At 32.9% G+C, this 23266-nt stretch overlaps 1 protein-coding gene across 11 annotated transcripts in view; it reads right to left on the bottom strand.

Annotated features, from left to right (window-relative positions):
* SCLT1 (sodium channel and clathrin linker 1) overlaps nt 1-23266 on the bottom strand; it is a 213252-nt gene that overhangs the window by 168373 nt on the left and 21613 nt on the right. For all 11 annotated transcript variants that reach the window (XR_012131572.1, XR_012131571.1, XR_005055813.2 and 8 more), the window contains exon 2: nt 15980-16047. Coding sequence is in view for 7 of the 11 variants with exons in the window: in XM_073237048.1 (XP_073093149.1) it covers nt 15980-16047 (68 nt within the window). In the remaining 4 variants the exon portion in view is untranslated. The remainder of the gene's footprint in view (nt 1-15979; nt 16048-23266) is intronic.

Below are 23266 nucleotides of genomic sequence, written 5' to 3'. Positions count from 1 at the left end.
ATGAACAAAATACTGCTTTCAGTTTCTGTTGGGTAACAAAGTAAGCTTAGATTATAGCACATACTAAATGGGAAAATAAATTACAGATAGATTAAAGATCTAAATTTAAAAAATATTTAACAATTATTGAAAGAAAATATACTATTGACATTGGGATAAAGAAAGCTTTCTTAAACTCCTCAAATGCAGAGGCTTTTGCCTATTTTGTTTGCCAACATTCCAAGCAGTGCCTAGCATACTTTCACTCAAAATACATTTTCTAGCTGGAAGACACCAGGAGTAAACCTAAAAATTGAAGGACTGACATATTTTTACAATATCCAAATTTCAAACCTCTATATAGCTAAAAGTACCATAAAAAAAGTTAAAAGGCCAGCAACATTTGTAATATGACCAAAAATTCAGTATCTAGCATAAAGTGTGGGGAAATACTCAAACATAAGGAGATGCACAAGGATGTGCAGTGCATATTTTACTATGTTAAGAATAGGAAAAAAAGTCTATTAATAGGATAAATGAAAAATAATACAACAGTATCCCTTAAGTAGTTCAAGGGAATTAACATGATTTACATACATCAATGTAAACATATCAGAAAAGCAAAGAGGTTACTTTTAGTAGTAGAGGGTAGGGAAAAGGACAAAGGGGAGGAGTGAGAAGTTCAATGGGATTTTTAAGTGTATCTCTAATATTCTGGTTTTTTGAAGGGTAAAGGTATTCACGGTTACAAATGTCATTAAAATTAATGAAAAAACTTAATTCAAAAAAACCTTTGAATTCTAAAGTTTCACTTAACAAATTTTCAACATCTTAACTCTATAATAAACACTTGTTTTCATACAATGTATAAGGGCCCACATTAGGCAGGGTAGGTAATACAAAGATGAACAATTCATGGTCTTTACCCATAAGATCAACTATAGGGTTGTTAAGAGAGAAAGGCAAATAAACAATAGGAATAAGAATAAAGACATACTAAGAGAGCAGAAAAAGATGGCAGAGTAGGAGGATCCTGACCTCACCTTCTCCCACATACACACCAAGCTCAATCACATGTAATGCAACTCACTCTGAAGACTGGCAGAACAGGTCATCCATAGCTACAGGCATAAAGAGAAGGCCACAAAGAGAAAGGTAAAAGAGGCAGAGATGCCCTCAAGATATGAAGCCCACCCCCTTACATGACAACCCACAACCACAGGCTCAGAGGATCAAGGGGATCAGATCAAGCCCCATACTGGGCACCCCTGGCCCTGGGCACCTGCACTTGGGAGGAAGAGCCCCAATAAAGTCTCGCTTTGAAAATTAGCAGGACTTAACTCCAGGAGAACTGGAGGGCTACAGGAAACCAAGTCTCTACTCTTAAAGGGCCAGTGTGTTGTATCGGTCAGTCTGAAACCTAGCACAGAGCAGCAGTCTGAAAAGTAATTTGGTTATATGTGAAGGAGATTTATACTAATTTTAGGACATGTACTAGAAGCGCAGGGATCTGCACAAGCTTTATCCAGAAATGGAAGTACTGGTGGGTACAGTTTGTCTTGCTCTCCTTCAGCCTAGTTCACTGGATGCTTGCAGGAGCCAGTCTGACCCTTTCTATCTAACTTGCTAGCACTGCTTGCCCTGTCCCGGTGTTTCCCTGTGGACCCACCCCACCCAGCTCACCTATCACAGCAGGTACCCCTTCAGAGCAACACCTGCCCCACCATACCCAGCAAGCACCCTCAGGTGGGACTAGCATTCCCCCAGTGACCACTGGCTGGCCATACCTGGTGGACAGCCCTGGCCAGGATCAGAACCTCTCCACAGTTATGGCCAGTCATTACTGACAGCTGTGCTGAGAGCCACCAGTGTGCTCACAGCATGTGGCCCTGCTACAACAGGAGGGTACATGCAGCCCACACAAGGGACACAACTGGACTACCTGGTCTTGTGACCACAGGGATTGTGCTACTGGACACAACAGGATCCACTACTTTGGAAACCAAGAGATGTAGCTGATCTACCTAATACAGAGAAACAAACTTAGACAGTAAGACAACATGAGGAGACAGAGAAATACATTTCAAACAAAAAAACAAGACAATATATCAGAAAAAGAACTAAATGAAATGGAGATAAGCAACCTATCTGAAACAGAGTTCAAACTAGTGGTTATAAAGATACTGACAGGACTTAAGAGTGGATGAACTCAGTAAAAACCTCAACAAAGAGAAAGACAGCTTTAAAAAAAACTGAGATAAAGAATAAATAACTGAAATGAAAACTACACTAGAGGAAATAAACAGCAGATCAGGGATGCAGAAGAATGGAATGACACTGTGGAAATAGGATAATGAAAAGCAACCAATCTGAACAATGAAAAGAAAAAAGAATTTAAAAATGAGAAGAGGTTAAAAGATTTGCAACAACTTCAAGTAGAATACCATGTGCATTATACAGGAGTCCCATAAGGAAGAGAGAAATAGAAAGGGGCAGAAAACTCATTTGAAGAAATAATAGCTGAAAACCTTCCTAACATGGGGAAGGAAACAGATATCCAGGTCTAGGAATTAGAGTCCCAAATAAGATGAACCCAAGGAGTTCTACACCAAGACACATAATAATTAATATGGCAAAAATTAAAAACAAAGACAGAATTTTAAAGCAGCAAGAGAAAAGCAAACAGTTATGTAAAGGGAAACCCCATAAAGCTATTAGCTGATTTCTCAGCAGAAACTGTGCAGGCCAGAAGGGAGTGTGGCAAGATACACACAAAGTGCTGAAAGGAAAAAAAACCTACAACAAAGAATACTCTACCCAGTAAGGTTATCATTCAAAATTGAAATATTAAAGTAACACAGTTTCCCAGACAAAGAGTTCATCACCACTAAACTGGCCTTACAAGAAATGTTAAAAAGATTTCTTTAAGTGAAAAAGAAAAGGCCATAACCAGTATAGTATTTTGAAAGAAAAAATTTCACTGGTAAAAGCAAACATATCATAAAGGTAGTAGATCAATCACTTATAAGGCTAGTAGGAAGCTTAAAGACAAAAGTAGTAAAATCAATTATATACAAAAAAATTAGTCAAGGGCTACACAGAATAAAAAGACACAAAATATATCATATACATAAAATGTGGGTGGGGAACACAAAAATACTGTTTTTAGAATGTGTTTGAACTTAAACAACCATCAATTTGATATATACAATGGCTCTACACATAGGATGCCAGTATGAATCTCATAATAACCCACACTAAAAACCTATAATAGATACATAATTAATACAAAGAAAGAAATCCAACCATAACATTAAAGAAAGTTGTCAAATCACAAGAGAAAAAATCAAGAGAAGAAAGGCACACAGAACTACAAAAACAAACAGAAAACTTAATAAAATGACAGTAAGTACATACATATCAGTAATTACTTTATATGAATGAATTAAATGCTCCAATCAAAACACATGGGGTAACAGAATGGCTGAAAAACAAGAACCATCAATATGCTTCCTATAAGAGAGTCAATTCAGAAATTAAGACACATACAGACTTAAATGAAGAGAAGCAAAAAAGATATTCCATGCAAATGGAGCAAAATAAAAATAAAATAAAGCTGAGGTCAGAATACTTATATCAGACAAAATAGACTTTAAAACAAAGACTGTAACAAGAGACAAAGAGGGCATTACATAATGATAAAGGGATCAGTACAACAAGAGGATATGTAGTTGTAAATACTTATCCACCCAACATAAAAACAGCTAAATACATAAAGCAAATATTAACAGACATAAAAGGAGAGATTGACAGAACATAATAAAAGTAGGTTTTTTTTAACACCCCACTTATGTCAATGGATAGATTATCCAGACAGAAAATCAATAAGGGAACAGAAGCTTTGAATGTCACACTAGACTAGATGGACTTAATAGATATATTCAGAATACTGCATCCCAAAACAGTAGAATACACATCCTTTTTAAGTGCACATGATACAGTCTCCAAGATAGATCAAAATATTCCAAAAAGAGAAGTGGAAAGAATGCATCCAAAGTGATTTCACAAGGCCAGCATCACCCTGATACCAAAACCAGACAAAGACACTATAAAATAAGAAAACAGGCCAATATTCCTGATGAACAGAGATAGAAAAGTCCTCAACAAAATATTAACAAACTGAATTCAACAATACATTAAGAGGAACATTCACCACAACCAAGTGGGATTTATTCCAGGGATGTAAGGATGGTTCTATATCAGCAAATCAATCACTGTGATATACCACATTAACAAAAGGAAGAATAAACACCATATGATCATCTCAATAGGTGCTGAAAAAGCATTTGATAAAGTTCAACATCCATTCATGATAAAACTTCTAACAAAGTTGGGATTGAGGGCACATACCTCAACATAATAAAGGCCATATGTGACAAACTCAGCTAACATCACACTCAGTGGTGAAAAGCTGAACACTTTTTCTTCTAAGATCAAGAACAAGATAAGGATGCCCACTCTTACTACTTTGATTTGACAGTGTAATGTAAGTCATGGCCACAACAGGGAAAAAAATGAAATTGATAAGGAAAAAGTAAAACTGTCACCATTTGCAGATAACATGATACTATACATAGCAAGCCCTAAAGTCTCCAACAAAAACTATTTGAATGAATAAATGAATTCAATAAAGTGGCAGGATAGAAAATCAACATACAGAAATCTGTTGCATTTCTACATACTAATAACAAACTAGCAGAAAGAGAAATTAATAAAACAATCCCATCTACAATTGCATTAAAAAGAATAAAATACCTAGGAATGATTTTAACCAGGGAGTGTAAACCTGCATACTGAAAACTGTAAGACGTTGATGGAAGAAACTGAAGAAAATACAAATAGAGGGAAAGATACATTGCGTTCATGGATTAGAATTAATGTTAAAATGCTATACTACCCAAAGCAATCTACAAATTCAATGCAATCTCTATCAAAATACCAATGGAATTTTTCACAGAACTGGAGCAATAATCCTAAAATCTGTATGAAATCAGAAAAGACCCCTATTAGCCAAAGCAATCTTGAGAAGGAAGAACAAAGTGGAATATATCATGCTCATGTATTTCAAACTATACTCAAAGGTATGGTAATCAAAACAGGATGGTACTGGCTCAAAAACAGACACATAGATCAGTGGAACTGAACAGAGAGCCCAAAAATAAACCCATGCTTATAAGGCAAATTAATCTACAACAAAGGAGATAAGAATATACAATGGGAAAAAGACAGGGAAAAAGAAAAAAAGACACAAAAAAGTATTTCTCTTCAATAAATGGTGTTGAGAACTTTGGAAAGCTACAGGAAAAGTATTAAACTGAATCACTTTTGTACACCATACAAAAAATAAACAAAAAAATTAAAGACCTGAACCAATCCATAAAACTCTTGAAAGAAAAGAGGGAATAAATATTGACTGCAGAATTTTGTTCTGGATATGTCTCTCAGGCAAGAGGCACAAAAAGCAAATATTAGCAAGTGGAACTACATCAAACTAAAAAGTTTTGCACAGTAAAGGAAACCACCAAGAAAAGAAAAGGTAACCTATTATATGGGAGAATATATTTGCAAATGATATAGTCAATAAAGGATTAATATATAAGATACATAAAGAGCTCATACAGTTCAACACACACACAAAAAAAAAACAAATGAAAAATGGGGAAAGGACCTGAATAGATTATTTTCCCAAAGACAACAACACATGAAAAGATACTTATCACTAATTATCAGGTAAGTGCAAATTAAAAGCACAATATCATCTCATCCTAGTTGGAACAGCTAGTATCAAAAAAAAAAAACAAGAAATAACAAGTGTTGGCAAGGGTGTGGAGGAAAGGGAACCCTCATGCACTGCTGGCAGAAATGTGAACTTGTGCAGCCACTATGGAAAGCAGTATGGAGTTTCCCTCCAAAAATTAAAAATAGAAATGCCATATGATCCAGTAATTCCACTTCTGGGCATTTACCCAAAGAAAGCTAAAATACTAATTTGAAAACATAAATGCACCCCCATGTTTACTGCAGCATTATCTAAATAGCCAAGATATGCAAACAACCCAAGCCCATAAATAGATGAATGGATAAAGAAAATGTAGTATTATAAACAATGGAATATTACTCAGCCATAAAAAAGAATGCAGTCTTGCCATTTGCAACAACATGGATGGACCTACTTAGCATTTATTTACTTATGCTAAGGGAAATAAATCAGACAGGGGAAGACAAATACCATGATTTGATTTATATGTGGAATCACTCATAAAAATCATTTATAAAGCAAAATAAACAAACAAAAAAACAGAAACAAACTCATAATACAGGGAACTGATGGATGCCAGAGAGGAGGGACGTTAGGAGACTGGCGAAATAGGTGCAGAAGATTAAGAGGTACAAATTTCCTGTTATAAAATAATAAGTCAAGGGATGAAAAGTACAGCATAAAGACTATAGTCAATAATATTGCAGTAACTTTGTAAGGTGACAAATGGTAACTATACTTACTGTGGTGTGCATTTCAAAATGCATATAATTGCTAAATCACTATGTTGTATACTGGAAATTAACATATTATATGGCAACTATACTTAAAAAGAAAAAAACCTAAATAAAAATAGAATACACATTTAAAATACAAAAAAGAGAATAAAGAGATGCTATAAAAGATGCATAGAATGGTGAGAATATGAAATGAAAAAAAAAATTTAATTCAAGTACCACATATATGTATACACAAAATAATGCACAAATTGTAAGTATACCACTAAATGAATTTTCACAAAATAAATATACCAGTGCAACCAGAACTCAGATCAAGAAACATAATTCAAGCAGTCTTCACTTTGCACAGTAGGAACTATGTTAGCAGAAATTTTTGCATATTGGTAGTAGTGTCTTCATTTTGTGTTTCATTTCTGTGGAAACATTAAATCAAAGCAAGGATACAATTCCAGTACATGCACGATTCAGATAACTTGGTACATGCAAAGTGAAATCTGCCTATATGACCAGCAAACTCAAATACCCCAGCTGGCCTCTTCCAGTCACTACACCCAGTCTTCCAATTGTAACTACTATTCCGACTTCTAACAGTAGAGATTAGTTTAGCCATTTTTTTTTAATTTATAAAAATGTAATCGGTATATACACTTTTATGTTTGTCTTCTTTTGGTCAAATAGTTAATGAGAATTATTCTTGCAAGCAATTTTGGTTCATTCATTTTCTATTGCCATATAGTATTTTATTTTATGAGTACACCACAATATATGTGTGCTTTCGGTTAAATAAACATTCTTATAAATGAAGTTTGGCATACACATTTATGAGGGGTATACTTAGGAGTGGAACTGATAACTCATAGGGTATGCATTAGTTAGTTTTAATTGCAATTGTATCAACTTCCTAAAGTGATAGTACAAATTTACTCTCCCCTAGGTAGTATGAGTTGTTCCACATCATACTCAAGACTTGGATTTATGCCTTTCACTTTAGTCAGTGGGTATGTGGTAGTATGTCATTGTAACTTTAATTTGGATTTATCTGATAAACAGTGAAGTTGAACACCTTTTCATAAGTTTATTGACCATTGTGAAGTGCCTCATTAAGTCTTTTGCCTGTTTCCTTTTGTTACTGATTTGTAGACATTCCTTATATATTCCAATGAGTTTTTCCCCCAGTTTGCAAATACATTCTCCCTTTCAGTAGGTTGCCTTTTTCTTTTCAAGTGGTGTCTTTTAAAAAACAGAAACTCTTTTATTTTGAGAGAGTCTGGCTTATCTGTTATTTACTTTATGATTACTGTTTTTTGTGTCCTGTTAACAACATCATGCATATTACAATTGATAAAACTTATTTCCCTATGTTTTCCTCTAAAAGTTTTATTATTTTACCATACACATTTAAATCTATAAATAATTCAGAAGTGGTATTTGGGAATAGCATATAGACAAGGACCAAGATTCATTTTTCTTCTATATGGAAATATGGCATCTATAGAGCTATTTCTGAACTCTGTTTAGTTGGTTTACTTGTCTCTCCTTAGTCAATACCACACTGTTTTAATTTAAAGCTTTACAGTAAGTCTTGTTATCTGGTAGTATTCGTTTTCTACCTTTTTTGTTCTCTAAAGTTATTTTAGCTCTTTTTTGGCCTTTTCCACATAAATTTTAGAAACAGCTTGTCAAGTTCAAAGAAAAAAATAATATCCACTGGTATTCTGATTGAGATTTTTTGTACACAGTTAAGCCTTGCAATCTATGAACATAATACATCCTAACATTTACTTTATTCTTCCTTAATTTTTATTAGTATTTTATAGTTTTTAAGTCTTAATGAACTTTTCACTAGAATTACTCCTAAATATTGAATGTTTAATCTTGTATGCTATTTTAACTACCATCAATATAAATTTCACTGTCAAATGGATGTTGCTATTTGTGGAAATAATATTAAATTTGTATTTTTGCCTTGTAAACAAAGACACTGCTAAATTCATTTATTAAGCCTGACAGTTCAGATTTTTTTGGATTTTCTATATACACAATTTTATTTTCTGCAAATAATGATAGTGTTATTTCTTTTCTAGTTTTTATATCTTTATTCATCTTCCACAGACTTCAATATGACACTGAATATAAGTGATTTTAGCAGGCATCCATGCCTCATTCCCATACTGAGGGGCAAAACTTTCAACATTCCACCATCAAGTACAATGCATATATAGCATGCCATACACCATAGCATATTTACAGGGATTAGGACATAAAAATCTTAGGTGTCAATTTTTCAGTCTATGACAATCACTAGTTTAATTTAAAAAATCAAAACTATAATGAGATGTTACTACATATCTTCCAAAACGAGTAAAATAAAACATAGTTAAAAGTCAAATACTGGAAAGTATGCAGGAAAACTGGATCACTTACACATTGCTGGTGGAATGTAAAATGATACTCTGGAAAACCACTGGACAATTTCTTTAAAACTAAATATACAACCTGGCATTTGTACTATTGGGCATTTATCATAGAGAAATGACAACTTAAACCAGCATGTTCACACAAAAAGCTGTACACAAATATTTAGCAGCTTTGTTCATAGTAGCCCAAAATTGGAAACCAAATGTCTTTAAATGGGTGAATGGTTAAACAAACTGTGGTATATACTTACCACGTTATATAACTCAGAAACACAAAGGAATTAAATATTAATACATGCAAACAAATGTCCCAGAAATCATGCTAAGTGGGGGAAAAGAGCCAATCACAGGTTCCATACTGTATTGATTCTATTTTACATAATAACATTCTTGAAATGACATTTATACAGAGAACAGGTTAGTTTTCAGGGTTCAGGGATTGGAGAGGTGGGAGGCAGATGGCTGTGGCTATAAAAGGGCAACATGAGGGATCTTTGGGTTATGGAGCTATTCTGTATTTTAAATCAATATCAGTATCATGGCAGTGATATAGTACTATATTGTACTGTAGCTTTGTAGTAGGATATTAGCATTGCAGAAAACTGGGCAAAAGCTATATGAAATATCTCTTATTTCTTACAGTGACATATGAAACAATCAATAATTATTTCAACATAAAAATTTAATTTAAAAAATTTAAAACTTGCGGAACAGTACTTAAAGAGCGGTTTATATACTTAATTACATGTATAGGAAAAACAGAAAATATAGAAAAGCAGAGCAAATTAAACCCAGAGAAGGGAAGATGAAATAAAGTACATAGAAATCAATGGAATAAAAAATAAACATATGATTGGGAAAAGCAACAAAGCTAGAAAATTGGTTGTATTAAAAGATCAGTAAAGTTGATAAACTTTCGGCAAGGTGGAACAAGGGAAAAAAAGAGAGAAAACACAGATAATGAGGATCAGAAGAAAAATCTGACATCACTGCAGATCCCACACACTTTACAAAATGATTATAAGAGGATATTTTGAACAACTTTTCTGCTACTGCTTGCTAAATTAAATCCAAACTTTTCAACTTAGCCATCAATACCCTCCTCTACCATGTTGATAGAACCTACCCTTTCTAATGTTATTTTCCATTCCTTCTCTTATACCTGCCAAACACATTACAAAAACTAAAGAATGCTTTGTTCCCTAAATAAAATTCCCACTTTCTCATCTCCTTTAGCTCATCATGCCCGTGGGTCCTTATGTAATGCTCTCCCATCAACCCCCCTTTGGTCCCCACTCAAGTTCTTTCAAAATCCTATCTACTCAAAAGTTCTCATCAGATATGATATATCCTTCAGGAAATGTTCCCTGATTTCTCCAACTGTACCTGATTCTCCTTTTTTTTCCTCCTTAATACCCATATATTTTGTATTAATGTTCTTAAGATACAAATAACATACCTTTTACCTAGTTATTTAATATGGGTCTTATACCTTATCTTTATTAGTCTTTAGGTTACTATGAAATGGTAATTTTACTTTACATACCTTCATATCACTAAAGCCCCTGGCATAGTGCTTTACATAAGCTCAATATATTTTAGTTATACTGAATTCTGTAAAGACATTGCTCCAAACCATTTTCTAATGATAGCTCATAAAGAAAACAAACATAATAATGATTAATCAATAAATAAAAGTAATTATAAAAGTTTTAAGGTACTGAAAATGAATGTAATAAGTTAAAACATTAGAAAAATATTTGAAAGAATAAAAATACAGATTCAGCAATCCCTTCTCACTTGCTAGTAAAACTTTTAGAATAAGAGATTGCATTACTTGATAATTTAAAGCCTAGTAGAAAATATCAGGTAGGGAGAATAAGACTGAAATAGACTATAAATCATTTATAAATATTCTTTTTATATTTCCTAAAATATTTTAAACTATAGTAACTAAAAGAAACACTAACAGAATTTTATACATCTTGAATTTTGAATAATGGATACTGTACAATTTCTATTTATTTTGATCCCAAGGTCACCTCCTGAGGTGGTAATGGTGTATCACAGAAAGAATATCAATAATACTGGATTATAGTTGAATAAGCAAATTTCCTAGACATTCTTCTTTCTCTAACTAAAAACTATACTAAGTATTCTAATTACAATTCTGAATGTTTAATTTTCTGCTGCTGACTTTAATCAGTATTCTTGGCTTTCAAATATGAAAATGACATCTTTTACTCCATTCTTTGGAGGAAAACAAAGTATAGGCTGGCTAGCATTTTGTGAAGGTATTCTTGTACATTTTAGAGGGTTGCAGCAAATCACTTAAGCTTTTGGTTCATATCATGAGGAGATTTTCATCATTTATCAATAAAGGTTGATGTATAGCATAAGAAATTGCTAAACTCTTGCAGTTTGACTTTTAAAAGTGCTAAATCATTGATTTTCTAATACCACCATGGAATGGTACAAAATCAACTCTTCAAGGTTTTACCTGAGTATTCATCAGATGGAGAGTCCAGAACTACACCAATACAATAGTCACAAGACACATGATCTATTTAAATTTAAATTTCATTTATTTAAAATGAAAATTAAAGATCTATCAGTTGTACTAGCTTAATTTCAAGTGCTCAAAAGCCTGTGACTAGTTTCTACTGTATTAGAAGTACAGAATTATACATTTCCATTGTCATAGGAATTTCTATTAAACAGTCTTGGTCTAGAAAGCTAGTAATTTGACTCAACTTGAACAGTACAGGCAGTTTGTTATATATTGACTCATATTAGTTAAACTCATGATCAACAGGACTAGCCTTACAATTCCTTTCAATATAATTTTCAAATAACTATTATTTGCTTATAGTTGGAACCAGCTCCTATACAAAACATGACAAATTCTTTCCTGTCTCAGGGCCTCTTCTTTACCTATTCTTATACTCATTCTTACTTTCAGTGGAAGCTTGAATGTTACTGACCTTTCCACCAAAAACAGGTCTCAGATTAAACTGCATACACATTAATTTCTATCTCAGTGCCCTCTTTACTTTTTTCATAGGATATCAACATTTTAATTAATTACTATCTCTTCCACTGAGGTAGATCCTTTGACTATTTTATTCATAGCTCTGTCCCGAAAGCCCACCTAGCACAGGCAAGCAGTCAAGATTTGTTGAATTAATAAATTAATGTTTGTTGAATCAATGAATACATTTACACTATGACTGTCTTTCCCCTCCAGAACCAACTCATTGTTCCTTGTCACTATGCTTTTATATTTATTCCTTCCTTCTTCTTCTTTCCAGTTTATGTGGTTCCTTTCTTTCCCAGAAGACTGTCTCAAATTTTTTAAAAATTTAAATTTTGGGTTCAAGGGGTAATGAGTAGAAAGAGAAGTCCCAGGCTAGAAGAGGGTGATATTTTCAGGAGAGCTTTCAGAGAAAAAAAACTTTTAAAAAAAATTCCACCCTATCCTTTCAGCAAGTACAAAGAGAACCAAAACAATAATCCCACCCCCCACTATACACATGTATTAGTGTGGCATACATTATAAAGAAGATTTAATTTGCCTGCATATGAGAAAAGACAGGTATTTAAGAAAAAAAATACATAGGAGGAAAGAATTGAGAAAAGAGGGAAATTTTCCACTCACCTTCTTCAATAAAATCTTTTAATATTTGTCTCTACTACAGTGCCCACAACTACACCCTAAGAAAGCAATGTCATGTGAAATACTTTTTATTTACATAGAAAACACAAAATAATCAAAGATAGTAATCACAAAATAATAATAAATTTCACAACTACCCTCAAGGAACATTCAAGAAACTAGCTGTTATTTAAAATATCTTCAGGAGGTTTTACATAATCATAAAGGGAAAATATATTTTTAAAGATGAGTGAATTATTAAAGTATAATGAACAAATATATTAAATATACAAGCTACTCAACATATTAGAAGACTCTTCTAGTATAAATCCAAAGAAATTATACACCATTTGTTATTATAAAGGTATCATGCATTTACCTAAAAAATAATACTACATAAAAAATTTTGAAGCAATTCACAAAACTTACCTTGATTCAACAGAAGCCTAAATGATCACTGTATAATAATATGCTAAAAATGTTTAACTTGTCACTTATAACATGATATAAAATCATATTTGAAGTTCCAACTTGAAATATAAGAAATAAATATCAAACACCTGCAGTTTTATTTTTCAAATACTAGAAAAAGATTTAATAGAGCATGTCCATTTAACATAAGTCCTTGCAATTTTGTTGTACCTAGTGTGAAGAGGAAGGAGGGCATTTCATTGGGATTTTATCTGGAAAAATAGAACTAAAAAGCATGAATTATTTGTATTTCCCAAGCTGCAGATCATGACTTTTTACACCTCAACTTTCACTGTATTTCCTAGATAGAGCTCAAATGATGTTGGAACATATGTAGGAAAGAGGGAAGGAGAGGAAAGATATAATTTCATTAATTAACAAAAATTTATTGAGTATCTACCAACAAGAATTATTCACAGAAAAGCTGTGTTTAGAAACACAACTGAACAAACAGGATGAACATAAATTTATGAAGGATTTCTGTTGCTAGTATCAATGTCTAAGATTATAGTAACAAAAGGTCTGAGTCAGCACTCCCGGGTCACATGTACCCTTTGATAATAGTTTCCTCCTACTTCTATATCTTCCTTTACTACAAAACAAATGGAAAAATACATAAATAAGTAATTCCTTCTGAACATTTTTTCAGAAATCAGAATAATGTTTCTGGGGTAAAGAACACCCAAGTGATACGTTACATATGGCCAAAGATGTGGGCCTTATTGATGGAAAGCAGATTAATCTCCCTCTCATGTTCTCATATTGCCTCCCTTCCCACTATACTGCAAACCACACAGTGAAAGGCAAGACCCATAGGAACTAGTATTAAGATAGCAAAATGTTCTGAAGAGATGGTGGACTGCAGAGGAACATTAGGCAGTAACAATATACTACCCACTAAAAATAAGAGAGGAATCAAGATTTGATTGTATGATTATACATCAAGGAGCTATAATTTCACCAAAGAGTACACTGTTGAGTAAGAAAAGACTTGTCTCTCCTTGGTATGTTAGCATCCCTGTAGGCTTTAATTAATTATAATCACAGTGTCCAATGCAAGTACATTAAAGGGCTATCCAGAGTCACTGTTTTATTTGGTCAAACTATCTTTCATAATCAAGTCAGCCAAAGTGTGCAATAGAGATGATAGAATATATCAGTCTGAGAGATCTTCCCAGGCTTTAAAATGAATCTTTGAAGATTCAGATTTAGGCATATTCTGTAAGACACTAAGCAGAAGCAAAAGAACCTAAGACTCAGCAAAATTTAGAGGCTATTGGATTATGAAAGATTCTCTATCACCTACCCAATTAATAGTTCTTAGTTGAGTATGAGCAACAAAAATAACATAAGAAAAATAGTTATCATGACTAACATACTGAATAGTGGATGGATAGTTTCAAGACCCTTTGGACTATGAGTTTGGTCTTTGGAAATAAAAACACAGAGCAGTAGGCTAAATGTTGAGTATATGCTGGAGTAAAAAATACAAGGATAATTATACTCAAGTCAATGAAATAAACTATTCCTTTTGTAATACCTTAAAAACAGCTTCATTTTTAATACCTTTAAAATTTTTCAGTTTTAATTACAAGATTAACCTATTTCAAAAGCAAAAATCTCCCTTTTTCATTCAGTACAGAGCCGTTACTAATCTAGTATCTACTGCTTTTCTTTTAGCATTCTGTAAATGAGTCTATCAATATTAGTCAAAAAATTATTTTTATTTTTTAAATTTCAAATTTTGTTTCTGCTGCAGACATTTATTGAATCATCTATTGCACCAACACTACAGTGTACTTCACAGAAGACTGGCCAGCCACAGACAAAATAAACCACCACAGACCAGCTTTCGGAGGGTTTTTGGCTTCTTTGCATTCCAACGTTTAGCAAACAGAGCAGTTATAGAGTTTTATTGCAAATCTAAGGTTCTATTTCTTTATGTGGCATTCTGGCAAGGGAGATTCACAATTGTACTTTAATAGTCTGTCTAAGGTGGAGTCTTTCCACATGTAAATATTTGACTATACAGGTGTGTGCCAGGTGATGGAAGAACTGATAGCTCTCCTGAGCTTGCAGATGATCCACAGGAACCTAGGCAGCCCTACTAGGGAGAGCGCTGGACCACAGGCACCTGCTCTGAGAAGTGGCATCACCTGAGGAAAGACCCATGGCAAAAGCCGAGAAGCAGAAGTCTGAGCATTAAAGAATACTAACCCCTTTCTCTAAAGCAGCATGTAGGTGTGGAAAAGGCAACTGTTAAAAGAACTATAGTCAGACTTGGAAATTTTACTAATTTCATTTAAGTAAACTGTGTCTGTCTCCAACTGTGTCATGCTCCTCAAAGCCCAGAAAATGAGGAAAACAAGGAGAGATAATTTACCAAGTACAAGAATCACAAGACCAATGCCCTAATCATGTTATTTTTAGAATGAATAAAACAAATTTTGTAACACAATATTTAAATAAAAACATGGGCCCAAGGAAAGAAATATTTAAACCAGTGCCATATACTGTTTTGAATTAGTTTATGCTCTCATAATTTTGAGAATTCAGAAAATCTAAGTTTACTACTGTCTGCTATCAAGAAAAATGTTAGGATGTTTCAAATTTTCAATGAACTTTCATTTTGGAACTCAGACATCTTACTACAATACATAATATGTAAGCTCCAATTTTGGGAGAAAAAAGGAAATTTCTATGGTCAAAGAATTTATATTCATTAAGCAAAAACAAGCTTTCCTCCTTACAAGAACTAAAGGTCTAAACAAAATTTCAAAGCATGTAGGCAACTGCACATAATAAACCTAAACAGAATTTATTTTGCATTCATATTTATGTAGACATGTTTACAACCAAATATTAATATAGTTTGTTATACCTTAATTAATTTTCATACCTGTACTGATGAATATTTGGAAAAATTTTCCATTTGATACCACCTAGGAACTTCATTTAGTCTTTGATCTGAAACAAAGAGAAAAACTAATTTGTAGTTCAGTGGGTAATGTTCACTATTTAAAAACTATAAATAAGGTAGTTATTATTTCATATATATCCAATGTAAAATTGCTAGTCTCCAGTGCTTCTCAAAATAGAATGAAGCATCAATTTCAACACACCATTTTGGAATTTAAGAATAGGCTCATATATACACCTAAGTCAACTAACTATGGCCAATGGAAAAAAAGAAAAACAGATGCAAAGAACTAATTTTTCCAACTTCGCAAATTTTAATTCTCAGCCTCTCCTAATATCCATATTACACTTAGAAGATGTCAAGTAATAATTTCCTTATTTTAAAAACCTTTCTGCTTCTAGAAGTTAAAATAGTTGGAAAGATAAGTTGTAGCCATATTCTTTAAAATTGTAAAAATATGCTGAAAATTCCAGGACAAACCTGAGGAGGAGAAACTAAAGGACAAGGAATCTAAATTAAAAAAGAGTAGGCAAGGGACAACAGAAGAGAAGGTCCAGAATAAAGCCAAGGACTCTCAATAAGTATAAGGTTATATTTTATCCATATCAAGAAAAGAAACATAAAATAGAACACAGCATCCAACAATGTACAAAACTCATTCTTTCAAGATCACATGGAACATTTAAAATTGATTATTTGCTGGCAATAGAGCAAGTCTCAAGAACTTTCAAAGTAGTGAAGCCACAGAGAACACATTAACTGACAATACCATAATTAAACTAGAATCAATCACCAAAAAGAGAAAATCTTCATACATTTTGAAGGTCAACAATTACTTTTCAATAACCTATGAATCTCAAGAGGACATACAAAATGAAATTTAAAGTATTTTGAATTGAATGACAGTGAAACTATAATACTTCAAAATTGGCTTAAAAAGAAATCTATAATTTAACTGCCTATGCTAGAAAAAATGGCTTAAGTCAGTAAACTACAAAATCATCCCAAAAAGTTAGAAAAAGAGGAGTAAATTAAGCCCAAAGAGAGTCAAGTGAAGGGAGTAAGATAAGCCTCCTCCTCCAAATAAAAAAAAAAAGAAACACAAACAAAAAGAAAGACAATCATTTCAAAAGTTACAGAAAAAGCATCTGATGAAATTCAAGATATATTCATGATAAAGTCTTAGGAATTAAAGAATAGAAGGGAACTTCTTTAATATAATAATGGATTCCTATATAAATGCACAACAAAAGTCATGCAGGTGAAAACATTGAAAACTTTCCCTTGGAAATTGGTAATGACACAGGATACATTTACTGATACTCTGTTGGAGGGCTAAGTTAATTTTAAGGCAAGTAAAAAAAGTAAAAGGCATACAGACTGAAAAGGAAAAATTTATTATCTATATGAGTATGTATGTGGTAAATCAAAAAGAAGATTATTGTATACAAGGTCAATATATAAATATTAATCTTATTTCTAAATATTGACAACATAAAATTAGAAAACAATAAAGGATATAATTTATAATACTATAAAAATATCAACATCTAGGAATAAATCTAACAAAAGATGTGAAAGTTTCTTGCACAGAAAACTGCAAAACATTTAGGGGAAAAATTGAAGACCTAAATAAGTGGGGAGAGATAATCACAGCTTACAGAGGTCAATACTGTAAAGATATCAATTCTCCCCAAATTAATCCACAAATTAAATACAATGCCAATTAATGTTCCAAAAGAGGATAATGAAGAAATTTAAGAGTTGCTAGGTAGAAATGCAAAAGAAATTCTAGGATTATTTTTGCAAAAGAACACAGAGAAGGATCTGCTCTACCAGATATCAAGATTTATTATAAGTAACAGTCATTTAGATGGTGTTATAGTCATATAACAATAAACAAAATTGACCAATGGAATCCAGAATCCGGAAATGTACTCATGTATATATGAGCACTTGAATTATGATCAACAATATTTTTCTAAGTGGTTCTATGGCAACTGGATACACTCATGCAAAAGAAAAGTGTCATCCACAAAAATCAACTCTAGGTGAAATGAAGATCTCTGAATGCTAAAACAATACATTCTAGTTGATAACAAAAAGAATATCTTTATAACTTTAGGGTAGGGAAAATTTTTTTACCAGAACACAAAAAGCACTAACAAAAAAAGAAAAGACTGATAAACTGGGCCACATTAAAATTAAGATCTATTGTTCATCAGAAAGAGACCATTAAGGGAGTAAAAATGTAAGCCACAAACATGGAAAAGATATTTTCACACATGTAACTGACAAAGAGCTATATATCTAGGATATATATAAAAAAACAATTGATTAAAAGGCAACTTTATAGAACACTGGTAAGAATATGTTCCAAGCAAAAGAACAAGACAAAACACCAAAAAAAAGTATTAAATGAAACAGAGCTAAGCAATCTTAAAGTAATGGTCTTAAGGACTTAAAGTAATGGTCATAAACATGCTCGCTGAACTGAGGGAAAGAATAGATGATCTCAGAGAGAACGCCAACAAAGACACAGAAAATATAATGAACCAGTCAGAGCTGAAGAATACACTAAACAAAATAAAAAATACAATAGAGGGAATGAATAGTAGACTAGAGGAGACAGAAGAATTGATGGATGAGCTAGAAGACAGGGTAGTGGAAAGCAACCAATTTGAGGAAGACAGGCAAAAGAATTTCTAAAAATGAGAACATACTAAGAGAGCTCTGCAACTCCAAACAATAGTTGCATTACAGAGTCCCAGAAGGTAAAGAGAGAAAGGAGTAGAAAAGTCTATTCAAAAAAATAATACCTAAAACTGTCCCCATCCTGTGGAAGGAAACAGCTGTTCAGGTCCTGAAAGTACAGAAAACCCCTGATAAGATGAACCCAAGGAGGTCCACACCAAGACACATAGTAGTTAAAATGGCAAAGGTTAAAGAAATGGAAGCAACCTGAGTGTCCATCAGTAGCTGAATGGATAAAGAAGATGTGGTACATATACACAATGGAATATTATTCAGCCATAAGAAGAAAATAAATCCTATCATTTGCAACAACATGGATTGAGCTAGAGGGTATTATGCTCAGTGAAAGAAGCCAGGTGGAGAAAGACAAGTATCAAATGATTTCACTCATATGTGGAGTATAAGAACAAAGACAAAACTGAAGGAACAAAACAGCAGCAGAATCACAGAACCCAAGAATGGACTAACAGTTACAAAAGGGAAAGGGAATGGGGAGGATGGGTGGGAAGGGAGGGATAAGGGGTGGGGGAAGAAAGGGGGCATTAAGATTAGCATGTATAATGTGGGGGGGGACACGGGGAGGGATGTGCAACACAGAGAAGACAAGTAATGACTCTACAGCATCTTACTACACTGATGGACAGTGACTGTAATGGGGTTTGTGGGGGGGACTTGGTGAAGGGTGGAGCCTAGTAAACATAATGTTCCTCATGTAATTGTAGATTAATGATACTAAAATTTAAAAAATGCTAAAGGCTGAAGATAAATAACTTAAAAGCAGCAAAAGAAAGGCAGTTACCTATAAAAAAAAAACCCTTTAGTCTATCAGATTTTTTAACAGAAAACTTACAGATCAGAAGTTAGTGGCATGAATTATACAAAGCATTGAAAGGGAAAAATTTATAAGTAAGAATACCCAGCAAGATTATCATTCAGAATTAAAAGAGAAATTAAGTTTTTTCCAGATAAATGGACATTAAAAGAATTCACCACCACTAAACTGGCCTTATAGGCTGTGGTAAAGGGATTTCTTTAGATGGAAATGTTGATAAATTTAAATGTTTATCATCAATGAAAACAAACCTACAATAAAGTTAGTAGACCAATCACTTATAGAGTATGACATTCAAAAGGCAAAAATAGTAAAAAAAAAAAAATCTATTGTACATAATATTAGCCAAAGAATACACAACATAAAAAGCTGTAAATTATGACATCATATACATAAAACATGGAAGGGGAACAATCGTTAAAAAGTTGTTCTTTTAGAATGTGTTTGAAATTAAGCAGCCATCAAACTAATACACACTGTTATTTATATGGGAAGCTATGTATGAACCTTATGGTAACCACAAACCAAAAGCCTATATAACAGATACACAAGAAAAAGAGAGAAAGGAATTCAACTAAAGCGAATGATCAAATCACAAAGGGAGAGAGGAGAGAAAGGGGCAAAAAGGATCTACAAAAACAACTAGAAGACAATTAACAAAATGGCAATAAGCACACACCAATCAATAACTACTTTAAATGTAAATGGACTAAATTCTCTAATCAAAAGACATACGGTGGCTGAATGCATATAGAAACAAGACCCATCTATATGCTGCCTACAGGTGACTAATTTTAGAAGACACTATAGACAAAAAATGACAGTATGGAGGAAGATATTCCATGCAAATAGAAGTGAGAAAAGAGCAGGAGTAGCAATATTTATATCAGACAAAACAGACTTCAAAATAAAGCAACAAGAGACAAAGAAGCCATTACATAATGATAAAGGGATGAGTCCAACAACAGGATATAACAATTGTAAATATCTATCCACCTAACATAGGTGCACCTAAATATATAAAGCAAATACTAACAGAGCCAAAAGGAGAAACTGAGAGTAAAGCAGTAATAGTAGGGGATTTTAACACCCTCTTCTCCCACACACACTTACATCAATGGATAAATTATCCAGACAGTAAAATCAATAAGGCAACAGTAGCTATGAGTAACATATTAGAGCAGATAGGTTTAACAGGTATATACAGAACATCCCACCCAAAATCAATAAAGTGCACATTCATCTTAATTGCACATGGAATGTTCTCCAGAATAGATCACATACTACCTCACAAAATAAGTCTCAATAATTAAGAAGACTGAAACTGTTTCAAGCATCTTTAAAACCACAACAATATAAAACTATAAATCAGTTATAATAAAAAAACTGGAAAAAACACAAACATGTGGAGGTTAAACAACATGCTTCTAAATAATCAAGGGATCAATGAGCAGATCAAAGAGGAAATCAAACAATACTTGGAGACAAATGAAAACAAAAACACAATGGTTCAAAATATGTGGGATGGTTCTAAGAGGGAAGTTCATAGCAATATAGGCCCACCTCAACAAACTAAAACAATCTAAGAAAAAAAAATCTAACCTTACAACTAAAGGAACTAGAAAAAGAACAAAATGCAAAGTTAGTAGAAGGAGGGACATAATTAAAGATTAGAGCAGAAATACATGAAAGAGAGACTAAGAAAACAGAAAAAAATCAATGAAATGAAGAGCTGGTTCTTTCAGAAGAAAAACAAAATAGACAAACTCTTCACCAGACTTATCAGGAAAAAGAGGACACAAAATAATAAACAAAAAAACAATATCACAGAAATTTGAAGAATTCTGAGAGAATTCTATGAAAAATTATATGCCAGTAAGTTGGACAACCAAGAAGGAATGGATAGGATAAAATCCTAGAAATATACATTCTTCCAAGACTGACCCAGGAAGAAAAAGAAAGTCTGAACAGGCAGATTACTACTACTAAAATTGAATTGGTAATCTAAAAACTTCCAGTAAACAAAAGTCTAGAACCGCTACATGCATGAATTCTACCAGACATTTAAAGAAGAGCTAATACTAATCCTTCTTACAGTATTCCAAAAGCTAGAAGAGGAAGGAATAGTCCTGAACTCATTCTATGAGGCCATTATTACTCTAATACCAAAATCTGACTAACACACTAAAAAAAGTACAGACCAATATCTGTTATGAACTTAGATGCAAAAATCCTCAATAAAATATCAGCAAACTGAATTTAAAAATACCAAAGGACAACCAAGTGGTATTTATTTCAGAGATGCAAGGATGGTTCAATATCCATAAATCAATCAGTGTGATACATACACCACATTGATAAAAGGAAGGATAAAATTCATATGATCATCTCAATAGCTGTAGAAAAAGCATTTGACAAAATTCAACATCCATTTCTGATAAAAACTCAACAAAATGGGCAGAAAGGCTATATACCTCAACATAATAAAGGCCACATATGACAAACCCACAGCTGACAGCATACTCAGTGGTGAAAAGCTGAACATTTTCCCTCTAAGATCAGGAACAAGACAAGGATGCCCACTCTCATCACTTTTATTCAACGCTGTAATGAGTCCTAGACACAGCAATCACACAAGAAAAAAGAACTAAAAGGCACCCAAATTGGTAAGGAAAAAGTAAATCTGACACTATTTGCAGATGACATGATAGTATATGTAGAAAATGAACATGTAGTACAGTATATATATATATATAGTATAGTATAGCATAGATAGTATATATAGAACAATGAACTAACAGGAGGAGGAATCAAGAAAACTGTTCCATTTACAATTACATCAAAAAGAATAAAATATGGAGAAATAAACCTAAGCAGAGAGGTGAAATACTTGCACTCTGAAAACTGTAAAATATTGATGAAAAAAATAAAGATGACACAAATAAATGGAAAGCTATCCCATGCTCAAGGATAGGAAGAATTAATATTGTCTAAATGGACATCCTTCCAAAAGCAATTTACATATTCAGTACAATCTCCATCAAAATACCAATGGCATTTTTCAATGAAATAGAGCAAATAATCCTAAAACTTATATGGAACCATAAAAGACTCCAAATAGCCAAAGCATTCTTAAGAAAGAACATAGCTGGAGGTATCACTTTCTCTGATTTCAAGCTACACTACAAAGCTACCATTATTAAAATAGTATGTACTGGCACAAGAATAGATGAATGGATCAATGGAACAGAATAGAGAATCCTGAAATAAACCCATACCTATGTGGTCAAGTAATACATGACAAATAAGGCAAGAGTATACAATATAAGAGTGCCGGGAAAACTGGACAGATACATGCAAGAGAATGAAACTGAATCACTGTCTTACATCCTACACAAAAATAAACTCAAATGGATGCCACTCTCACCACTTTCAGTAATCAATTATTTTTTTCTGGATACTTCTCCCCAGGCAAGGGAAATAAAAGCAAAAATAAACAACTAGGACTATATCAAACTAAAAAGCTTCTGCATAGCAAAGAAAACCGTCAATAAAACAGGAAGGCAACCTACTATATGGGAGAACATATTTGCAAATGATATATCTATTAAGGGACTAATATCCAAAATAAATAAAGAACTTATACAACTCAACACCAAAATAATAATAATAATAATAAT

The sequence above is a fragment of the Manis javanica genome, chromosome 5, assembly GCF_040802235.1.
Source record: "Manis javanica isolate MJ-LG chromosome 5, MJ_LKY, whole genome shotgun sequence".
Lineage (NCBI taxonomy): Eukaryota > Metazoa > Chordata > Mammalia > Pholidota > Manidae > Manis > Manis javanica.
Note: the sequence above shows the minus strand (reverse complement) of the source record. Positions and strands in the feature narration are given on the sequence as shown.